At 35.1% G+C, this 23,063-nt stretch overlaps 1 protein-coding gene across 20 annotated transcripts in view; it reads left to right on the forward strand.

Annotated features, from left to right (window-relative positions):
• Window positions 1–23,063, forward strand: part of LOC127837082 (neurogenic locus notch homolog protein 1-like) — a 394,957-nt gene that overhangs the window by 218,459 nt on the left and 153,435 nt on the right. Inside the window, exon 1 of one of the 20 annotated variants that reach the window (XM_052363898.1) lies at window positions 16,782–17,249. The exons of the other annotated variants lie outside the window; for them this stretch is intronic. Coding sequence (XP_052219858.1) covers window positions 17,163–17,249 — 87 coding nt within the window. The 5' untranslated portion in view covers window positions 16,782–17,162. Of the gene's footprint in view, window positions 1–16,781; window positions 17,250–23,063 lie in introns of those variants that run through there. 20 annotated transcript variants of the gene reach the window in all.

The following is a 23,063-nucleotide window of genomic DNA, read 5'->3' on the forward strand; positions in this document are numbered from 1 at the left end:
CCTAAAATTGAAGATAACCAAAACTTATCCGCAAGAGCTTTCCAGATGTATACAATCGGCATCTGAAAACCATTCTTGTATACACGTATGTGGTATGAATTTGTGTCCAAATGGCATTTAAATCTTGTATTCGGTTTATCATTTCCCATCTATTAAAGACCAAGCAAATTAGAATAAGCAATCGAACATCAAGCAATATCACAGTATGTATGTCAATGCTACTGTATGTGTCGCATTTTAAAAATTGGACTTAACATGGAGACGAATAGAAATGAGCATGTCTGTTGTTGTAAACGAAAGGGCTTAAGCTTCTTCGAACCTGCTTTTTCTAGGATTACATCATGAACATATTTTCAACGAGTTTAACGATTGATTTACAGAGATAAACACACGCACTACATAGGAATGCAATATGATAATATAAATTGTTGGTTCAAACAGTATTCATTATTTATACCTATATACTGCACATGGTATTTGCACTATACACTATACAATGCAATGTTTATATCTGCTGAGATAAAATTCAGATGAATTCAATAAACGACGCGTCAATACTATTGAATTGTATCAAGGCAATGAAACACTGCCATGTCATTTGATTAATGCACTTTAAACTATTGAAAAAGTACTTTCTGTGATAAAAACTGAATATATTTGCCATGATAAATGTTTTTGCGCCATTGAAAGAACAGGAGGTTATCTCCGCGGCCTGACTTATTACTCTGCACCTACAATCTCTACTCAGAGTCGACGTTCCATGCTCTAACATACAATATCAGCCATCCTAAAAAACGTTTTGTAAGTATCGTTTCATGAAAAGTATCATTTTCTTTTATATTTTAAAAATAGTGTTCAGGTTTGGGTTAATAATAAAATAATAACGAATAACATTTTTTAATGAAAAAATATAAACGGGAAAACTAGTGTTCCACTTGAATCGGCTATCGTCACGTGGTTGGTTATAAATGCAGGGATTTGAAAGTCAAATCACTGCGCGGTGGTTGCTGCACCTATAGTAAGTGAGTGAGAAACCGTCCTTAAACTTTGCAATGCCTTAGCGTCTATAATGTTGTTTTGTAATAAAAAATCGCCATGTACTTTATTCGATATGTAAATAACGATCACTTTAAAACGTTAAATGATGCACTAGAACTAGTAATTCGTGAATAATTTATTAAATGATCGTTTAGCACCGGACTTAAATATCATTCATTGTAACCTTGAACACATTGTCAAAATTGAGTTTGATATTGCTCGGCTTGCATTTATACACTTCACTGGGGTTTGTTTAGTACACGATTGTTAATTTGTAACCGCATGTCTAGCATGCACACACGCGGCTTTTTTTTATATGCTTGTTATTGAAGATTATCTCTTCGAGTTTATCAAACGTCTTACAGCCACATCCCGTGAATTTTATGTTTACAGTTAAAAAGTAGGCGGCCAGATTAGATAGTATTGCAATGTTCAGTTTTTACAAAACTTGATGTCACAACATTCTTGATGAACATGGCACAATCAGTGCTTTGACTGCTTTTGTCTCTCGCAGAATAAAGTGTTCTCACTTACAAAAAAAAACACACTGTCTCGAGTTCCTTTTTTGTTGGGATACCACCACCTCATTTGCGAAGCAGCAACTTGTGTTTACTCACTTAATTGAATCGTGGCTTTTCCCGAAACCACTTGATGCTATTCGGTGTTTTATAAGAAGGAACTTTCTGATTTGAAAATTAAGAAACCGTTTGGTGTAAATTCTCAGAATCCGAAGCCACAAAGTACAAAGGATGATCTGTTTTGAAGCATCTCCACAAAACATAAGCAATGCACGAAACCAATACAAACCAGCAAAAAGGATTACTTTGGTGCAAAAAAGCTATGTAGGTTACCAGACTGTTAAGCCATTAGACATTGACAGATAAGATAAATAATTGAAATTATATTGCTTGCTATTAAACATATTGGAGTTTCTTATGTACCATGTAATGATAATTATAATAATAATAACATAAAAATGAATTATATGATGACAATTCTCATCTGTGGTTTGCATGGGTAGTCATATTTTACAGCACATCTTCCTTATTTGTTGACTGAATAAACACATTTTTAATATTTCGGCTAACAACTATTGTTGGTCTGGTATATAGGAATACATTTGAGTAAATGCAATTGTTGGTGCTTTTCTTTTATAAGGCATGATGCACTATTCGAAGTTCTGGTATATAGGAAAACATTTGAGTAAACGCAATTGTTGGTGCCTTTCTTATATATAGCATGTTGTAATCGAAACTGCAATATTTTGTATTATGTTGTAAAGAAATATCGAACCTTTTTTTATCTGAGCGGATTTTATTATTAGCTTCGTCATCTGAAAATGGGTCTTTTGTGATATCGGCCAGCGCAACTCTTGACAATCCTCCTCACCCACGTAGCCTGTTTAGTGTTTATTATCGCCTTGAGCTTTTTTATCTCATCTATTTATCTTTATTGAAAACCATCGTATCAAATAGCTTGTTTTACAAGGTTGACGATTTTGTTAATAGTCAAGCCTAACTTGTAATTAATTTGCTTAAGATTTTGAGATAACCCATTCCTATATTTAAGACATATGAATCGTACATGCAATATGATACAATTTTCGCTATATTTGCAATACGAAATATGAATCATGGTATAACTGATTATTGTCGCTATATTGTCAAGCTGCCTTCCTTGCTGAAGTGTCTTGTGTTAATTATACAACAAACAAAACAGTTTACAGAACAAAATCAACCAGAAGTGTTTTGATATTAGACAACTTAAGTTATAATGATGCCCAAACTTTGCCATGTTGATCAAATGTGTTACGTTCCACGCTCAGTATACCTCTGATGAACGTCTCTATCAGTACAGGATCCTTATTGCAATTGCTAATCGATTACGTGATATTAGATACAAATTGATTAAAGATGGCACTGTGAATTACAAAGGAAACTTTGCATTAGAAAAGGTTGCAAACAAAATATATTGCTTCTTTCAAATCACAGGTGAAGCAGACACACATATACGTTTACATACATACATGCTATAAACGATAAAATAAAAATTGCAAATAAGTTAAAACCCATCCCAGCTTAATATAAATGTGTTTTATTTGCTCCGCGATCTGAAAGAATCGATAAATTGTTTCAACTGGAATTATCGCAGTTATATTTTTTTAAGTTGCAATTAAACGCAAACACGAGTGCTCGTTTTACAAAGATGTTTGACTAATAGAAATCACATTAAATGATCATAATACTGTTTTTGTTCATATAAGTCATCACTTTTTAACATTATTTCAGAGACGATTTATCCAACATCTTTCCAGTCTTACTAAAAGATACCACGAAAAGAGAATAAATAAACAACCCATCATTCGATATCATTGACAAAGAATATAAAACTGCGATAACTAAAGACAATGATATCGTGGTATTACCTATAAGATATTTTATGTATCGAATGTAAAAATTTAACTACAAACTTAATATGTTGACAGAAAAGCCATAAAATGAAACGCAGTAAGGTATTGTTCAAATTGTTTAAACGAACATTGACTACTAAATACATAAACAAGGGACCTATCATTCAGTATTACCAACCACCCCACCCCCATTAACCGTTCACGATTACCCGCAAGGCACGGATCCGCTATTATTCCGCATCATCGTTATTCACACGTGCCTTTAGCTGGGTTATTTATTTAGCTTGCTTTACTTTTTATATTAAACAATTTTCTAAAGCTTATGCAATTAAGAATAGCTCTAAACAGAAGCACAATTTATATAAGATGTAAACTGCTAAATAACATTTCGTTACATTAATATCTCAATACGCTGACATTAATAATTATCTTTGCTTGTTTTTATACTGTGTTCATCGATTTTCTTTATAAATTGTTTTGCGTGAAATTGAGTATTTGAACGAGATTTCATAACAATTGATCACCATGGTTATTTATTGGTAGTGTATGCATCCCTGTGCAGACTATAAATAATGACTTGGTTTAAAAAGCATCAAGAATTTGATACATATATGTCGGCCCTTTAATATGGATTAAAAAAACACATTTGATTCATCTTTTAAAGTTTAAACCACAAAAATATCTTGGAAACTTTCTTAACCCATTTATGCCTAGCGTCTAGAAAAAAGGCTTTGGCAAACAGCGTAGACCCAGATGAGACGCCGCATCATCAGGGTATGCGCTGTTTGCTTAAAGGATTTTCTGTAAGAAATATTCTAAATATAGAAATAAGTATACTAGAAATCCCTAATTTTGGAAATAAATTGATCCAATTTAGGAGGATGGAGTAATATACTAGGCATAAATGGGTTAAACTTGAAATGGAACAGTAAATACATCAACATGCATTTAATATGTACGAATATGTTCATCTGCAAGATGCGTGACGATATTTCGTTCATAGTGACGAATAGAGCGCAACTATTAAATTCTTGTACACTGTATTGTCATGGTTAAATAATTCGTTTAAATCATCGGCTTTTGCTATGTAGGACAGATCATTTCTTAGGAATTAACTAATGAGTGGGAACAATTGTGAAGTCGCGCTTCGGCAACAAATGTCCACACACGTCGAAATCTCGTGTTATCATCATCATCATCACCATCATCATCATCATCATCAGCAGCAGCAGCATCATAATCATCATCATCATCATAAATCATTATCATCATCATCAGCATCATCATCACCACCACCATCATTCGGGAAGCTTCGTGCAATAAATAGCAATTGGAATGTACAAAATTGGGGAATCCCCAAAACATAGACACGCCTCAATACAAACCTGCTTCAATTGATGTTATAAAGTAATGCATGTCAGTCAATATCTTCTTTCAATCAAACCGCACAGGAAAACGGATGGATACTAAGAAAGAAAAATCATTTAAATAGCTTGTTTAAGTAAAAACAAAACACATTTATTTTACAATTTACAGGTTAACAAAGGATTTATTATTTCGGGTAGACTTGCATAAGTGAATAAGATGAATTGTTCGCACGTAAGTTTAGAATTTTTTACACGTATAGTAGCCGTAGTAGTAGTAGTAGTAGAAGTAGTAGTAGTGGTAGTAGTAGTAGTAGTCGAAATAGTAGTAGAAGTAGTAGTAGTAGTAGTTGTAGTAGTAGTAGTAGTAGTAGTAGTAGAAGTAGTAGTAGAAGTAGTAGTAGTAGTAGCAGTAGTAGTAGTAGTAGTAGTAGTAGTAGTAGTAGTCGTAGTAGTAGTAGTATAGTAGTAGTAGTATAGTAGTAGTAGTAGTAGTAGTATTAGTAGTAGTACTGTAGTAGTCTATAGTAGTAGAAGTAGTAGAAGTAGTGGTTTAGGTAGTAGTAATGGTAGTAGGTAGTAGTAGTAGTAGTAGGTAGTAGTAGTAGTAGTAGTAGTAGTAGTAGTAGTAGTAGTAGGTAGTAGTAGTAGTAGTAGTCGTCGTCGTCGTAGCCGTCGCCGTTCGTCGTCGTCGTCGTCGTCGTCGTCGTCGTCGTCCGTTGTCGTCGTCGTAGTAGTTACTAGTAGTAGAAGTATTAGTAGTAGTAGTAGTAGAGTGGAAGTAGTAGTAGAAGTAGTAGTAGTAGCCGGAGTGTAGGACAATAGCCCTCTCGGACATTAGCCCCTAGGACAATAGCCCCTAGGACAAAAGCCCCTTAGGACATTAGCCCCTAGGACATTTGCCCCTTAGGAAAAAAGCCCCTTAGGACGTTAGCCCTACCTATTTTTAAATTCATTCTTTAGGCATTTAATTTTATCTTTTTTTAAATGAAATGCATTTAAAAGGTTGAAAATGATATAAATATCAAGATGACATTATAAGATGCTTAGTAACAAACAGAGCACTTAGTGTATTTATATAAAACCATGTTTTACTTTAAATATGCAATTTTAAGGAAGAAACAAAAGTAAGACATACTTCATTGTTAATTTATAAACCACCAATAGTAATAGTAAAAAAGAAATGTTAAAAAACACTAAAATTTACGTGTGTGGTACAAGCTATATATTGAAAAAATATATGTATTAGACTTCAACATATTAGTAATTGTATGTATTTACATATGAAATTTAACAAAAAAAAGAATAAAAATACTTACTTTCAAAAAAAGTTATGAACATTTTAAAACACTTGAGGGCTAATGTCCGAGTGTGCACTTTTTTGAAGGGGCTAATGCCCTAGGGGCTAATGTCCTAGGAGCTCATGTCCTAGGGGCTAATGTCCAAGAGGGCTAATGTCCGTACCCCTAGTAGTAGCAGTGGTAGTGGTAGTGGTTGTGGTGGTGGTAGAAGTAGTAGTAGTAGAAGTAGTAGTAATAGTAGTAGTAGTAGTAGTAGAAGTAATAATAGTAGTAGTAGCAGTAGTAGTAGTAGTAGTAGTAGTAGTAGTAGTAGTAGTAGTAGTAGTAGAAGTAGTAGTAGTAGTAGTAGTAGTAGTAGAGTAGTAGTAGTAGTAGTAGTAGTAGTAGTAGTAGTAGTAGTAGTAGTAGTAGTAGTAGTAGTAGTAGTAGTAGTAGTAGTAGTAGAAGTAAAAGTAGGAGCAGTAGCAGTAGTTGTAGTAGTAGAAGTAGTAGTAGAAGTAGTAGAAGTAGAAGTAGAAGTAAAAGTAGAAGAAGAAGTAGAAATAGAAATAGACGCAGTGGTAGCAGCAGCAGCAGGATTTTGGGATAAGAAGAAACATAGTTAACCATGCAAGAAAAAAGATCGTTACTTAGAAAGAAAACGTCATTTAAATAAGTGCTTAAGATGAATTGCGCGCACATAAGTTTATAATTTCTTACACGTACAGTAGCCGTAGTAGTAGTAGAAGTAGCAGTATTATTATTATTAGTAGTAGTAGTAGTAGTAGTAGTAGTAGTCAGTAAGTAAGTAGTAGTAGTATAGTTAGTAGTATAGTATTAGAGTAGTAGTAGTAGGTAGTAGTAGTAGTAAGTAGTAGTAGTAGTAGTAGTAGTAGTAGTAGTAGTAGTAGTAGTAGTAGTAGTAGTAGTAGTAGTAGTAGTAGTAGTAGTAATAGTAGTAGCAGTAGTAGTAGTAGTAGAAGTTGTAGTAGTAGTAGTAATAGTAGTAGTAGTAGTAATAGCAGTAGTAGTTGTAGTAGTGGTAGTAGTACAGTAGTAGTAGTAGTAGTAGTAGTAGTAGTAGTAGTAGTAGTAGTAGTAGTAGTAGTAGTAGTAGTAGTAGTAGTAGTAGTAGTAGTAGTAGTAGTAGTAGTAGTAGTAGTAGTAGAAGTAGTACAAGAAGAAGACGCAGTGGTAGCAGTAACAGCATCAGCAGCAGCAGTATTAATAGGGTAAGAAGAAAAATAGTAAACGTTTATATTTCAGACTTTTAAGAAACATGTTTTGAAATCGATTGCGACGAGTATTTGTGTTTAACTTCCTTTTGATTGATTGACACGTATTCTTATTTGCATTTTCCTCGTTTTGTTTTCATGGTTGGTTGAACAAAATGAAACTTTCCATTAACATTATTCAATCACTTTTGGATAAAAAGCTTTTGTAATCGTGTTTTGTGACAAGTTTAAACCTGCTTCATGTTTTTTTTTTCGTTTCACGAAATAAGACCTGTTACCTTTAATTTTTATTAAGTCCATACATTGAGAATTTGTATAGACCGCATATAAGAAATATTTCGTTGTAGTTAATTATCTGAAAAGTACCCACATATAATAACCCCGTCAAATAACATTTCGTTTACACAATTTTCGGATGAGCGCCTGGTTGGACGGGCGTAATATTGATTCCGCCTTTCTATTCTTTCAGTCCTCATCGATACTTCGTCAAACTGTCTGTAAATGTTTCTGACACAAATTGAATCCAGTACGATAACCAGCCATTTCTTATCATAAACCTTCGTATCAAATGCCCTTTTTGCCTGCCAAAAAAAAGGCAAAAATCGCTGTTTTCGCTCTTTAACGCGTTAAGGTTTCATCGAATTTTCACAAAACGTTCTGGAAATGTTTGATGGCATACCAACGAGACCATGTTCGATAACCAAGCAATCGGAGTTACGACTCTTTTTTTTATAAAAATGCGAAATTTGCGTTTTCGTTCACTTCGTTGTTGTTGTTGTTTTCCAAAAGTGTGTTGACTAAAAGTATAATTATATGTTATAACGAGTCATAAATCATAAGGCTCTAAAGAGCAATTCAAAACTAGCGGTTTCTGCTCTGCTCATTTAGTTTTCGCCGAATCTTCAAAACTTCCCTATCATGCTTAGAGATGGACCTGCCAAATTGCGTCAAATGGGAACTTTGTTTACGACAACCTGCAAACATGGCGTCCAATGGATACACTGTTTACGACGATATACCAACATGGCTTTCAATAGGTACATTCTTTACGACGACCTGCCAACATAGCTACCAATAGGTACATTGTTTACGACGAAACTGTCAACATGGCTACCAATAGGTACATTGTTTACGACGACCTGCCAACATGGCTTCCGATAGGTACATTGTGTACGATGACCTGCTAACATGGCTACCAATAGGAACATTGTTTACGACGACCTGCCAACATGGCTACCAATAGGTACATTGTGTACGACAACCTGCAAACATGGCTTCCGATAGGTACATTGTTTACCACGACCTGCCAACATGGCTTTCAATCGGTATATTGTTTACGACGACCTGCCAACATGGCTTCCGATAGGTACATTGTGTACGACGACCTGCCAACATGGCTTCCGATAGGTACATTGTGTACGACGACCTGTCAACATGACTTTCAATAGGTACATTGTTTACGACGACCTGCCAACATAGCTTCCGATAGGTACATTGTGTACGACGACCTGCCAACATGGCTTTCAATAGGTACATTGTTTACGACGACCTGCCAACATGGCTTCCGATAGGTACATTGTGTACGACGACCTGCCAACATGGCTTTCAATAGGTACATTGTTTACGACGACCTGCCAACATGGCTTCCAATAGGAACATTGTTTACGACGACCTGTCAACATGGCTACCAATAGGTACATTGTTTACGACGACCTGTCAACATGGCTACCAATAGGAACATTGTTTACGACGACCTGCAAACATGGCGTCCAATGGGTACATTGTGTACGACAACCTGCCAACATGGCTGCCAATAGGTACATTGTGTACGACAATCTGCCAACATGGCTACCAATAGGTACATTGAGTACGACAACCTGCCAACATGGCTTCCGATAGGTACATTGTGTACGATGACCTGCCAACATGGCTACCAATGGGTACATTGTTTACGATGACCTGCCAACATGGCTACCAATAGGTACATTATTTACGATGACCTGCGAACATTGCTACCAATAGGAACATTGTTTACGACGAAACTGTCAACATGGCTACCAATAGGAACATTGTTTACGACGACCTGCCAACATGGCTACCAACAGGTACATTGTTTACGACGAAACTGTCAACATGGCTTCCAATAGGTACATTGTTTACGACGAAACTGTCAACATGGCTTCCAATAGGTACATTGTGTACGACGACTTGTCAACATGGCAACTAATAGGTACATTGTTGACCATGACCTGCCAACATGGCGTCCAATGGGTACTTTGTTTACGATGACCTGCCAAAATGGCGTCCAATGGGTACATTGTTTACGATGACCTGACAAAATGGCGTGAAATGGGTACATTGTTTATGACGACCTGCCAAAATAGCGTGAAATGGGTACATTGTTTACGTAGGCCACTATTCTTTTCATTACCGTATTGATCTTTGACTCATTTAAGGCGGGAAATAAGCTTTTTTTCATCATGTTTAATAAATGCTTGTTTGTACATTTATACGAAAAACATTAAGAATTTAAACAGTTTTGTAATGTTTCAACATTTTCTTAATAAGGTACACTTATTGAAAAAAATACGATATGTTTTAGTTGATAACCTTTAGTCAATATTATGGTTTCGTACTTTTTATAAAATAAATATGTATTTGAATGTTTTTTAAACACTATAATGATTCTGCTGTATAGACATTTTTTATAAATACCCAGATCTACGAGTAATGGAACTTAAAAGGATGCAACTAAAGTGTTATTATCTTTTATGGCTTCATTATGTCAATATTAATTTTAAGCAGTACAAGGTTAGCGTATTTACACCTGTGTGTTGGTAATTAATTATAAGCGAGGTTCGGCACGCCTTCGACCGGTTTAAACCCTCCGTACTTTGCATTTGTATTTGGAGGGCGACCTTTTTAAACCATTTTAATTTGTATTGACATTTGGAATGCGGTGACCCACGTTTAAATAATGTGTGTGTCATGCGTTGTGTTGTGTTGTAAATAGGTCATTAGTATCAAATCTATTGATAATGTTCTGGATTGTAATTGTTATTTTAAGAATGCAAATTACGCTTTTTCATAGACTTTGTTTATTATAAAGTACTGTAAGTAACATTAACAGTTGGAATGTCGCGCCTTTAGTAACGTATTTCAAGGAATAATTTCAGTTGATGTGGGGCGCACACAATGAATCAAACCCGCTTACGATGGTTAACTTCTCCTGCACCCAAATGTAAGATTGTAGTGACACAAATCTTCGAATAAGCAACGAATAATTAGTCGCGTTCTGAGAAAACTGAGCATAATGCATGTGCGTAAAGTGACGTCCCAGATTAGTATGTGCAGTCCGAACAGGCTAATCAGGGACGACACTTTCCGCCTAAATTGGATTTTTGCTAAGAAGAGACTTCATTTAAACGAAAAATAGCAAAAGAGCGGGAAGTCTCGTCCCTGATTAGCATAAGCGGACTGCACAGGCTAATCTGGGACGATTCTTTACGCACATGCATTATGTCCAGTTTTCTCAGAACGCGGCTCAATTTAGCCTTGCCATGGGATGAACGGGCTTTACAAATGTGCGTAAAATTTCGTTCTTAGGCAACGTGTGCGGTCCGCAAGGCTAATCAGGGTGGACACTTCCCGCAAATATTACATTTTCGTAAAGAAGAAACCTCCTTTAAACGAAATTTTTCATAAAAGCGGAAAGTTTCGTCTTTGTGCAATCCACGCAGGCTAGTATGGGACGGTTTTTTACGCACAATGTTAATCCTCGTTTTTCCAAGAGCGTGGCTCATAGACAAGAGACATATCTAACTAACAATTTGACAAATGTCTTTGTGAAAATAACACAAACTTGTTTTATGTTTAGCTTTGGTAACATTAGTACTCTTTTGATACAAGTCTTTTTGTTTTGGTTTTAAGATGTAAGAGTAGATTTGTTTCTGGTCTTGTAGTTGTGCATATTACGGATATTTCAATAACACTACTTGCATAAGCGGCAATATTTCTTTTTAATTCCGCTAATAAATGTTAATGAGACAGAGCTTTGCGTGCAATTGAATCAATGATACTTAGGTAGCTTTTTAGTGGGGATTAAAGCTAGATGGACTCCCAATACTGACGTTTCATCTTCGCGTTAAGCGCTGCCGCACGTGGATTTGTCATTTCTATAAATGCCCTCTACAATTAATCGGCCAAACAATGTTTCGTGTATGAAAACCCAATTATTTTCTCCCTCACTTCGTTCGCCCGAAAATAAATAAATTCTTTGCTTACTAGCAAACAAATGACAACAAACATTACAACAAACACCCAATGTAGAAGGCGGTCCGCTTTTATTGTAGCCGTTTTACCAACAGGATTTATGTAAGTATACAAGTGCATTAACAGATCATAGTTCTTGCCAATTCAAAACCCAGGTACAGAATAAATCATTCTTAACTATGTAAAACGTATTATTGTCACACAAACAAAGCATAAAATCTACATAAACTCCAAAATACACTTTATTTATTAAACTATGATGTGTATAAAATGCAACATGACTCGCCCAGGAAAAACCAGAGATAAAAACCTTTTTCGAATGTCTAAGGAAAAGGCTCTGGAAACCTGTGCCCGTTTGTCAAAATGTCATGTTGCCGAGTGTTGGGCCTCACCCATACTAGTAGACTCGAAAAAATACAATGTCATAAACACACCAATACAACAGCATAATTCTATATGAAAAATGTATATTTAAACCTGAAATAATACTAATATTCTAAAACTTAACATGAGTATTATAATTACTGGTACAAATATAATGAACCACAACGTGCGTTCTCTCCAGTAAGCGAACCTCGACTGACGCTATACCCGCCAAAACTCACAAATATCCCGTGCATTAGTAAACACGCATGTTTATTGAACTGTGACGAAAAGAATAGCAATGAAAAGAACAATTAAACAATTTTTTTTGAAGAACTCACCTATCGCGCGTGGTTTCTGTTATTCTCTGTTTTCGAAGGGTTGTCCGTTTGCAAAGTATCCTTATGACCTGCATGTGTTTGTAATCACAATAGATATTGAAAAGTTAAAAGGAATTTCTTCACAAATTTTCCTGTTTTAACCAATATCTTTTATTTTGTACATATTTTGTAAATAATTATAAAAACAACAAAAAAATCAGGTTAAAAATGTTTGACTTTACTGAATTCGAACCAGTAACTTTGGGGCAGTATCTAACGCGCTACCATTGCAAAATTCAAACACTAAGTAAGTGCTACGCATATTTTCCATAGTTTCGATGAAAAACTTAAAAAAAAGTTATAATTTGACCGAATTCGATTGGGGATCATCTTTAAACGAACTGAAATAATAAACATTTTCTTGTGCCAGGGGTCTTATTTTGCTAGTTCTTCAAAACCATAAAAAAAGATTAAATTTCGGTTCCCAGTGGTATTAAGAATATATTTGCATAGATGAATTACTGTCGAGTCGTGTCGACACATTAAAAAATATTTACATTTCAGAGCTGGAACGTGACGGATCACAAACATATAATAAGCATATGAAAACCCTTGTATATATCTTTATAGCTTAGTAGAACTGTATTAAAAACATAAGCAACCATATTTATTTAAAATATTTCACTTTTGACGTTCAAGGTCATATATTTTACGTGTTTATGTTATTTTTGTGATGGGGACTTCTTGTACAAATTCTTACTGTGTGCAAAGCATATGTCATTTTTTTTATAAATGTGATTTCATATAAATAAACTAGACTTCGCATGTGTATCTGGTTATTGCTGTAGTAGAAAATAAAATCAAAAGTATAGCTCACCGATCACGTATTCACAATTCAACTAACAACTATACAAACCTATAAAAACAAACCAAAAAATTAATCATTAAACTCGTACCCATGTTTGCGTGCCCCACTTTGATCCACTACACGTGCGCAATCGTGTTACATCGGCTATCTCCGGACTCCTCCGTAAGATTTAAGCAATAAATCTTCTGCTGATCCAGAGTGTTCAAATGCGCAGCGTTTGTTATTTATATGCCACTGTTTACATGCATATCGCGTTTGTATTGATGTTCTCGTTTTAAATTGTTTTTCATTAACGCATGGTCGTAGGACTGGCATTAATAAATGAGAGCAAGGTTAAATATTTTCTGTTGTAATTGCTATTTTTATAACAGAGAACAACGTCTTGTATTGTAAATAGGTCATTGGTTCGGCTTGAAAAAAGACAAGCTGATTTTAGCAGTCATTTATCTATTGCTAATGCTCATGGATTTTAATTATTCAGAAATTAGCCGCTCTCTGCGAAAATAGTGCATAATGTATATGCGTTAAGTGTCGTCCAAGTATAACCTGTGCAGAAGAGATTTTCTTTGAACGTTTTAATAAAAACGGAAAGTGTCGTCCCTTTGCAATCCGCACAAGCTTATCTGGGAGGATTCTTTATGCACAAGCATTTATCCTCGTTTTCCAAGAGCGTGGCTCATATACCAAACGCATATTTAACTAACAATTTGACATACAAATGTCCTTAAAAAAATTACAACACAACATTGTTTTATGTTTACCTTTAGTTACTTGGGTACTCTTTTGATGCTACGTCTATTTTATTTATTTTCTTTTAAATGTGAGAGTAGATTTGTTTCTGGTATTGTTGTTGTGCATCGTATGAACATTTCATTAACAATACCTGTTGACGCTAGTTTTTTTCTTGTTTATTCAGCTAGTACAAGAATACAGAGCTTTGCGTTCAAATGGATATATGCTACTTCGATAGCTGTTTGAAGTGGTGAAAGCTAGAGGGGGTTCCCAAAAATGACGTTCAATGACACGTTACGCGCTGTCGCACGTGGATATGTCATGACTATAAATAAACTGTAACGAATGGGATATATGCTTTGTAGTTGTAGTGTGGGTGCTATTTTATTTTAGGATGAATAGAGGATATTTGTTCATGTCAGTGTAAGATCGTGCGCCACGAGTGAAAATATTATTTATCTATGATCACGAGTGAAATAACAAACGATCTTACACTAACATGAACACATTTTCTGGTTATTTTATGCCCTTTTACAAGAAAATAATTAACAGCTGTTTCCCTTTCGCTGAAAAGTTACCTTTTCTCCCGTGGCGTGCCTCAATATATTTCAATACACAAAATGACGTCATTATACCAGTGAAATTCTCCGGTTAAACTCTTTTACAATATAAATAAACGGTCAAAAAAAGCATAAAATAAAAATAAAATTTGTTGGATTCGATGGAATATCGTTTTAAATTATCTCGTGACCATAAAAATATATAAATAAATCTTTAGGTAAATCTTGATATGATAATCTAAAAATAGAAAAAGAAGTTCCGAAAATTTGTTATTTTCACCGGTGAAAATAACAATAAGTGTATTATACCCCCACAAACGAAGTTTAGGGGGGGGGGGGTATATAGGATTGAACTTGTCTGTCGGTCTGTCTGTCGGTATTAGGTGTCCGCTCTCTAATTTAAGTTGTTTTCATCCGATCTTCACCAAACTTGGTCAGAAGTTGTATCTAGATGATGTCAAGGTCAAGTTTGAATATGGTTATGCCGGGCCAAAAACTAGGTCACGGGGTCACTTGGTGCGTTTTTTAACATCCAGCATGGTGTCAGCTCTCTAATTTAAGTAGTTTTCATCCGATCTTCACCACACTTGGTCAGAAGTTGTATCTAGATGATGTGTAGGTCAAGTTCGAACATGAGCCATGCCGGGTCAAAAACTAGGTCACGGGGTCGCTTAGTGCGTTTTAAACATTGAGCAAGGTGCCCGCTGTTTTTTGTGAAGACAACATGCAAAATATTCTGTGTCAATGCGGCATGTGGGGGTATTCGTCACATCTGTGACAAGGCTCTAGTTTTCACTGCTGTTATTTCACTGCAGAAATGTCATATTTTATCATAAGGTATAAAAGAAAAAGGAGATTTTCACAGAGTTATGTCCGGAATGCAATATTGAAAATTCAACATATGAGCTCATTCTATGAATAATCCGAAAATGTTTTTTCACTTACTTAAAACGGGTGGTAAACTCTGAAATACTGTATTTTTTAGATTTCCGCACAACTATCCTAGTTAAAAAAACTTCGCAATGCCAAACTATTGTTTTCACTCATTGGATCGATTATATAATATCAAAGGCAGTTAACGCATATTGTCTAGCCGCAAATAGATTTAATTCGAAACTCGCGCGCTGTGGGTTTTTCCGATTTCTGAGCGCGTGCGGGAGGTACAAATATTGTCAATAATACAGTAATGACCAGTAACGTCGATATCCGATTTGCCTTCCATCCAGTAATGAATAATAAGTATTTAAACGACAGTAGTGTTTATTTTAGGGAATGTCAAAATTCAAGTATTTTGTTGTTATCATTATTATTAATAATTACGCATAACAAATCTAATACTGTGTACATGTATGTCGGACGTTAAATAGAGGAATAGTCTACAGTCTAAATACGCCGTTCAGATGTGCCGCAGCCTAAACAAATGGTTCCAGTAGCTAACATCCTAAAAAGACTTGAAAAACATACTTTTTCAGATGTATGGTAATGAAGAAACCTATACAAACGGTTTGACATATTGAACATTTTTGTTGGAAAACATTATTCGTGTTCTTGTTTTTTCGGCGTGCTTTATCGATATAGCGAATAAAAGTAATGTATGGTAAAGCTCGTTAGTGGTGTGCCTTCAAATCTTAATGTCTAAGCCTTTAGCGAATAATTTTCTTTTTTTTCAGATAAGATTAAAAAAAAAACATCACAATAGAACAATATCAATTGACATATAAATATCCAACTGATATGGAACGATATATTAGTTCTACTACTACAAATGGACTGAGGATTGTAAGGTATTTGTCTGTATGATTTTAAATATATTTGAATAGTATATTATATATACGATAGAGTTAATGTCTTAATAGTTTCGTTGACAATCTTCCATTAAAACTGTATGCCCTGGCCTACGCACAGTATATGCACTAACATAGTAACGTGACCGAATATGTTTACATTTACATGCAGCATAAGATTTCGTATTTCAAAGTATTCTAACAAATTAAACACGATCTAGATTAGTTCATCTAGAATAATGAGAAATTCATGGTATTTTTATAAACTATAACGAACGTTTGAGCAGAAAAGTGGTGTTAAGTATTCGACGATAAAAGAAATTATTGATTCACGCTCGTTTAAAATATGCGCGAAAGCTTTTATTTGTACCTACCGCGCGTGTTCAATTATCGGAAAAACCCAAACTGGATTGTCTGAATAACAGCTATAGCTGGGATTGTCTCGTGTACGGGTTTCCAAATGTCTATTAATAGCACAAAGAACAACATCTGTATATAAACAGTAGCTGTCAAACTGCCCTATTCACTCATGGCTACAACGCTCTGCTCTAAGGTCACCCCTGCTCTAATAATTGCTGTTACACTAAAGAGTTAATGGCAAGGGTTAATTATTAACTGTTGATATGAACAAGCGACTTACGTGATTGATTTTTTTTATTCTTTACTGCGTTAAATGTTCATGTGAAGTAAGTTGCTCAGAGCGTTCAGTCTATTTACACGTTTTTTGGTGATAACTTGATGACTTGAAGTATTGTCAGTATTCAGTATTGTCTGTCAAAGTTCAAGTGTTTCGCGTGATTGTTAGTAGCTACTGAATAAACGCTTTATGTCAAGTTGATGAATAAACGGATCTGGGCAACTTTGAGAGAACAAACGTGTTAGGCGGACAAGTAAAACCGTAACCTACGGATATATTCGGAAACTTTCTTTGTGTTAATGGATCATACATGCGTACATGTTGTGAACAATGGCTTCGAACTTTTGCCTCAAGAGGAACCATTCCGTCAGTTACATGATTTGCCGGTATGTAGATCTAATACTCTATTTGAGCCGCTTACCTGGAAAACATTAATACATGTGTGTAAATTGTCGTTTCACAGGCTTATCAGGGAGGACACTTGCCGCTTAAACCAGATTTTCGCTAAAAAAAGAATTGCTCAAAGCGAAAGTACCATACAACGGGGAAAGTGTCGCCATTGATAAGAATGTGTTGCCTGCAAAGCCTAATATAGGGCGGCACTTTTCGTCCACGCATTTAGTCCCGTTTTTCCAGAGCGAGGCTCTTACAAAGATTTTTGTGTAAATATGAGCCGTGCTCTGTGAAAATGGGGTTTAATGCATGTGCGTAAAGTGTCGTCCAATATAAGCCTGTGCAATCCGCACAGGCTAATCAGGGACGACAATCTCCGCCCAAACTAGATTTTTGCTAAGAAGTGACTTTCTTGAAACGAACAATATAATTAAAGCGGAAAGTGTCATCCCTGATTAGCCTGTGCGGACTTCACATGCTTATCTGGGACAACTCTACGCACATGCACTGAGCCCGTTATTCCCAGAGCGAGACTCAAATGTTCCAATACCCCAATTCGTTCCTTATTCAAAGAGCTGTGTCCCCAATAAGAGTTTTAGTTCATATAGCGTTTGAAATATTTGAACATGCAGACAGAATAAATGAATGTACTCTGTCTGTGTTTGGATAAAATTGTGACATGTGGGTGCAGCAGAACTTAAGCGGGTTTGATGAATGGTGTATGTCCCACTTTACCGGAAAATAGGCCTTGAAACACGTAACATGAAACGCGCCGGCGCCACTCTGTTAATGTGACACTTGCTGATTACAGTATCCCAGTTGATTTAAAGAAGTATAATTTGCTCTGTTAAACAAATAGACAGTGTTCTTCAAATAACTTTTCAATATAGTATGCCGTTCCATGGGCTCGAATAACAAACATTTGAAATAGCATAATAACTGTTCAATAAGCATAATTTATAATTATAAGTATAATTTGGCGTTAAACAGTTTGTTTTCACTACCTCAACCGACCCAAATTATTTGTGCCATTCCGAATGTTTACTATGTTTGGTATATAATTAAGAATTTCCGATCATTTTGCTTCATAAAATTATATTTGCTTTTGTAATGTAAACGGATAAAGAACATGCGTATCGTCAAAATAGCTAAAATAAAAGTTTATCAGACCTACCTACACTATTTTGAGATTTTAGTGAAAACAAACACTTTGTATCGCGTTCAAGTTATTTGTTCTTTGGATTCATTTCAGACGAAGAAAATATTTATTGTCCGATACCACGAAAATTGCTGTATGTATAACAAGCGCGGAAAAAGAATAAGATAAGAAATAGAATACGACCGTGGATTTTAAAGAATGTACAATGCTTAACCTAGTTATGCCTAGTGTACTCTCCCATCCTTTTAAATTTTCCAAAATTAGGGATGTCCTGTATATTTATTTCTATATATTTAGAATATTTCTTACAGAAATTCCTTTAAGCAAACAGCGCAGACCCTGATGAGACGACGCATCATGCGGCGTCTCATCTGGGTCTACGCTGTTTGCCATGGCCTTTTTTCTACACGCTAGGCATAAATGGCTTAACAACGAAGGGGTTATCTTTTATTGTTTTGTTCTAAACTGATAAGCCGCCTCGATGTGGGTTAAAAAAACTTGTATAAACTCCATGCGTAACATTTTTATAACCTCTTCCTTTACGGGACGTTTTGTCAGAAAACCCTTGGCGTACTAGGCGCGGATGGACTGTCAAGAGGGATATATTTATGTACTTTAGTGTTTGCGTCGTGTATGTTATAAGTTCTGGATACGTACAATATATTTTAAGCTGTAAACGGGACTGTTTAACGTCATCCGCAATCATACAATCTGCAATTCAATACTGTTAACATCATGCATAACTATTATACCTGCAAATGGAGTTTACGGGTGAATAACGCTTGAGTAATTGTTCATCTTCGTATTCACAATCGTAGTCATATTCAAGATTTGCCTCCGTATTCGTATATCATTTATCGACCAACGCCTTAATAGAAATACACCACCATCAACCGGTAAGAAATTGAAGACGGTTTCCACTGCATGTATTGTTGTCATTCTGCAGCAACGTAATCCTACACATCCAACTCAACCCAACATGTAACAGCGGTAATTGTGGTGCTGTCAGAGCTATATCGCAATAGACGTTGCATTGCAATTTTACCTCGATCTGGGAAAACAAGGTTAATTCATGTGCGTAAATTGGCATCACAGAGTTGCCTGTGCATATATTTGACCTCCCCGAATCAAATCAACTTTGTATTATAAACATTGATCGCTTTCACACAAGGGTTCACCCGCCTGCCCCGTTTTATATACACATGCCATTTTATTGATCCTGGCTCGAACCACTGACCCTTGCAGTAAAAGTCTAACGCTGAAACCACTCAGCCATCCGCACTGATATCATCGGTGAAGTACTTTATTCTTTATATGAGCAATTATAGTAATGTTACAAAATACAGCCATAACAGAACTCTCTAAATTATTCAAAAGTTTCGCGTTTGTAACGCTTTATAACTTTAAGATTTTAAAATCGTCAAAAGATGTATACAATGGATATTTAAGGGCATGGTAACTGTTCAGTATTACTATTTCCTTGAAAATACCTAATTAAGACAAAAAATTGCAGATCTGAAACATTTTTTTAATTTGTTAATTTATCAAAACGTGAACAAGTCCGTCTAAGAATTTCTTCAATTATCTGAAAATTTTGAAAAGTACGGATTACTTGTGCACGTGGTTAGTTTCAATTGTCACTAATTGGTGGCAAAATTAAAGCGACAGTATCTCAGATTTTGGCATGTATTGAAGCTTTTCATTAAATATTTTAAATTGATACATGTACACATTGGAACTAACGAATTCCAGAAAAAGTAAGACTAGAATTAAAGAAAGAAACAAGTAAGCGTCAACCGGGCTCGAACCACTGATCTTTGGAGTAAACGTCTATCACTTAAACCACTTTTTTGTTTCTGTAATTTATGATTATTTCGTTTGAGTTTAAATGACATGACGCGGATAGAAATGTAATAAAGAATATATCAACGGTATCAGATTATATTTTCATTGTGTTGTATCAACATGCGACATTGATTTATCTGTATTACAATATGCCATCAAATGTGAATATATTGAGGCACGTAAACATGGTCGCATTATATAAACGAGCAAAACTTATCTGATTATTAAGGCCGCATGTATTGGTCATGAAATTACATATTTATTTCGTACCTTATAAGCCGGAAGGGCTAGTCACTATTTGAGCGCACGCGTAGCTTTCATTGCATTCGCTTAAGAATTTCCTTAATGCATATGATAATGATCACTTCACTTATATTTCTAAATAATTATATTAGTCTGCTTGTCATTATAATGTATAACTTAGAAATTTGATCAGCGTCGCAATAGGTCGGTTTTATTGGGGTTTGTTTTTTTCTCTGATTGAGCTATAGTCACTATTTGTGCGCACGCGTTGCTTGCATTGCATACGCTTTAGAATTTCCCTAATGCATATGATACTTACATTTCACTTATATTTCTAAGTAAATAACGTATTTTGCTCGTCATTTTAATGTATACTTAGGGATTTGATCAGCGTCGTGATATATTGGTTTGATTGGTTTTTTTTCTTTGATTGAACTATCCAAAACAACATGCTAGTAGACTGCCCTCAATACTTTGTTGTAATTTGATTACATTAGGGACGTCAACGCGTTCAAGCTTACGCACACTCACGTAACATGTTTCTGCGTATTTTTGTACAATTAGCATTCACAAAACCACTCAATAAGAGCGCTGACAGATCAAAGTCAGTATCAGGTGAGACAGGTTTATATGATATTGCATAACATTTAAAGTTCATTTTACCAATGATCCAATTTAAAATAACACATATCCACATGACTGCAACTGGATAACTCACTGGATGCCTCATTTTTAATTTCTTCCTCGCAGACAAAATACACACTTTGTCGAGCGACTGAATTGTGGACAGAACAACAACTTATTATTCCTGCTGCTCGTAAATAGCAACGATAGTACATTTATTATCTTTGTGTATAGAACCTAATATATAGGATTAAAGATGATAAATTTTCTGTAACGCTCAACTATAGTTCTTTAGTTTTTAATGAAATTAGTTGTTTATTATATAAATGTCTCCTATTATTTTACCATCTGAAATAACTGTTTTATTAAAATACAGAAGGCCACTGTTAACCAGTCCGTATTAGGATCTGATCTTAGCTGGTAGTCACTCTTTTACATCATGTTTCACTTTGCGCATTAGTGCCCTGTTTTACAATCACCAGTGTGTTATCAACAGTCTTCAATATTTTAGTACAGGTGTTTAACAAAAGGTTAACAGGGGCAATCTGGTTTTTATGATGTATGTCAATGAAGCATTTACTTATAAAAAAGGCAATAGTTTTAATCGTAATATTACACACTTAAAATGTCTATTACAAATCTATAAGATTGGCCATGCATGTTTGTAAATTGTGTTATTTTATGTATTTTATTGTACATGTCATGGATTAGACAATAAACTTTGAAACTTTCTCTTTTGTTTGACGCAATTCAATAGCAAGCATGGAGCACTTATGTACTTTTCACAAGCACTTGATGCTCTTTGGTCTATTCCAGTTAGAAAAGCTGAAGGGCGTTTGTACTTTTTTACTTGCCATCAGGAACAACTTTCTTGGAATTGGCCATAAATCTAAGAATCCAAAGGCACAAAAGTACTACGCATCTGATATTATGGAACATCTGTGTGTGTAACGAGAACAACATTGTGAGAAGAATATATTAGTACATAAATGGAAAGCCAGTTTCGGTTTAATCATTTTTAAAGTTGTATCCCCTCGGGTTACACCAATGACAGTTGTCGAATTCTGGTTGAATAGAGGAACTGCAAATGCACTTTATATAATGTTTTATCTGTATTGTTGGTCTCGAATAATTGGCACAATGTCTCACTACATGTAATGTTACTCCAACTTCATTGATTTACATTAATTCATGAAATTGGCACAGTTCATATGCTAGTTAATGCACTAATTATATATGATATTTTATATATTAAAATGATAACGATTATATTTAAAGTCCCGTAAAAGAGAGTATTTCATTTTGTGTATCAAATGTTTATGTTATTTTTTTAAATTATTATTTATATAGGGGCGCTTTCATTAGAACTTTTTTCATGGGATCATTTGGTTGATTACATTTTTATTTAGATTGATCTTTACATTTTCAAATAAGGTACATGTATTTAGATGATAGTGTTAAATGATTTTCATATGAAATTGCAAATATGTTCTGGGTGTTAATTAAAATATCAATGTATGGTGGTGACTTATGAAATGCATGTCTTATTTGCAACGACGACTTTGTTGTTACAATTAGTTACACTAATTGTTTGGGAAATAGCAAAACTCTATATACATGTACTAAATTGTACTTTATAACTTGACGTCTTTGTTACAACGGTCAGGTAAAGAAGCAAACGTGAAGTTTGTGACATGCCGAATGTTCTCAAATTTTTTGGGAAAACACATTTTGCAAGCACTTCCACAAGCACATGTCGACGGAAAATGTCACATGCAAACACCGCAAGAGTATGTGCAGGCGCGCATGTGCACAAGCAAAGTCTTAAGTGTAGATGGATCCCGCTCAAATATGAGCATTGCATACACATAATAGTACACATGCAGATACACACACATACGCCACTATATCCCTCCAGCAAAGATTTTTCTCCGGC

The sequence above is a fragment of the Dreissena polymorpha genome, chromosome 7 (assembly GCF_020536995.1).
Source record: "Dreissena polymorpha isolate Duluth1 chromosome 7, UMN_Dpol_1.0, whole genome shotgun sequence".
In the NCBI taxonomy this organism is placed as follows: Eukaryota; Metazoa; Mollusca; class Bivalvia; order Myida; family Dreissenidae; genus Dreissena; species Dreissena polymorpha.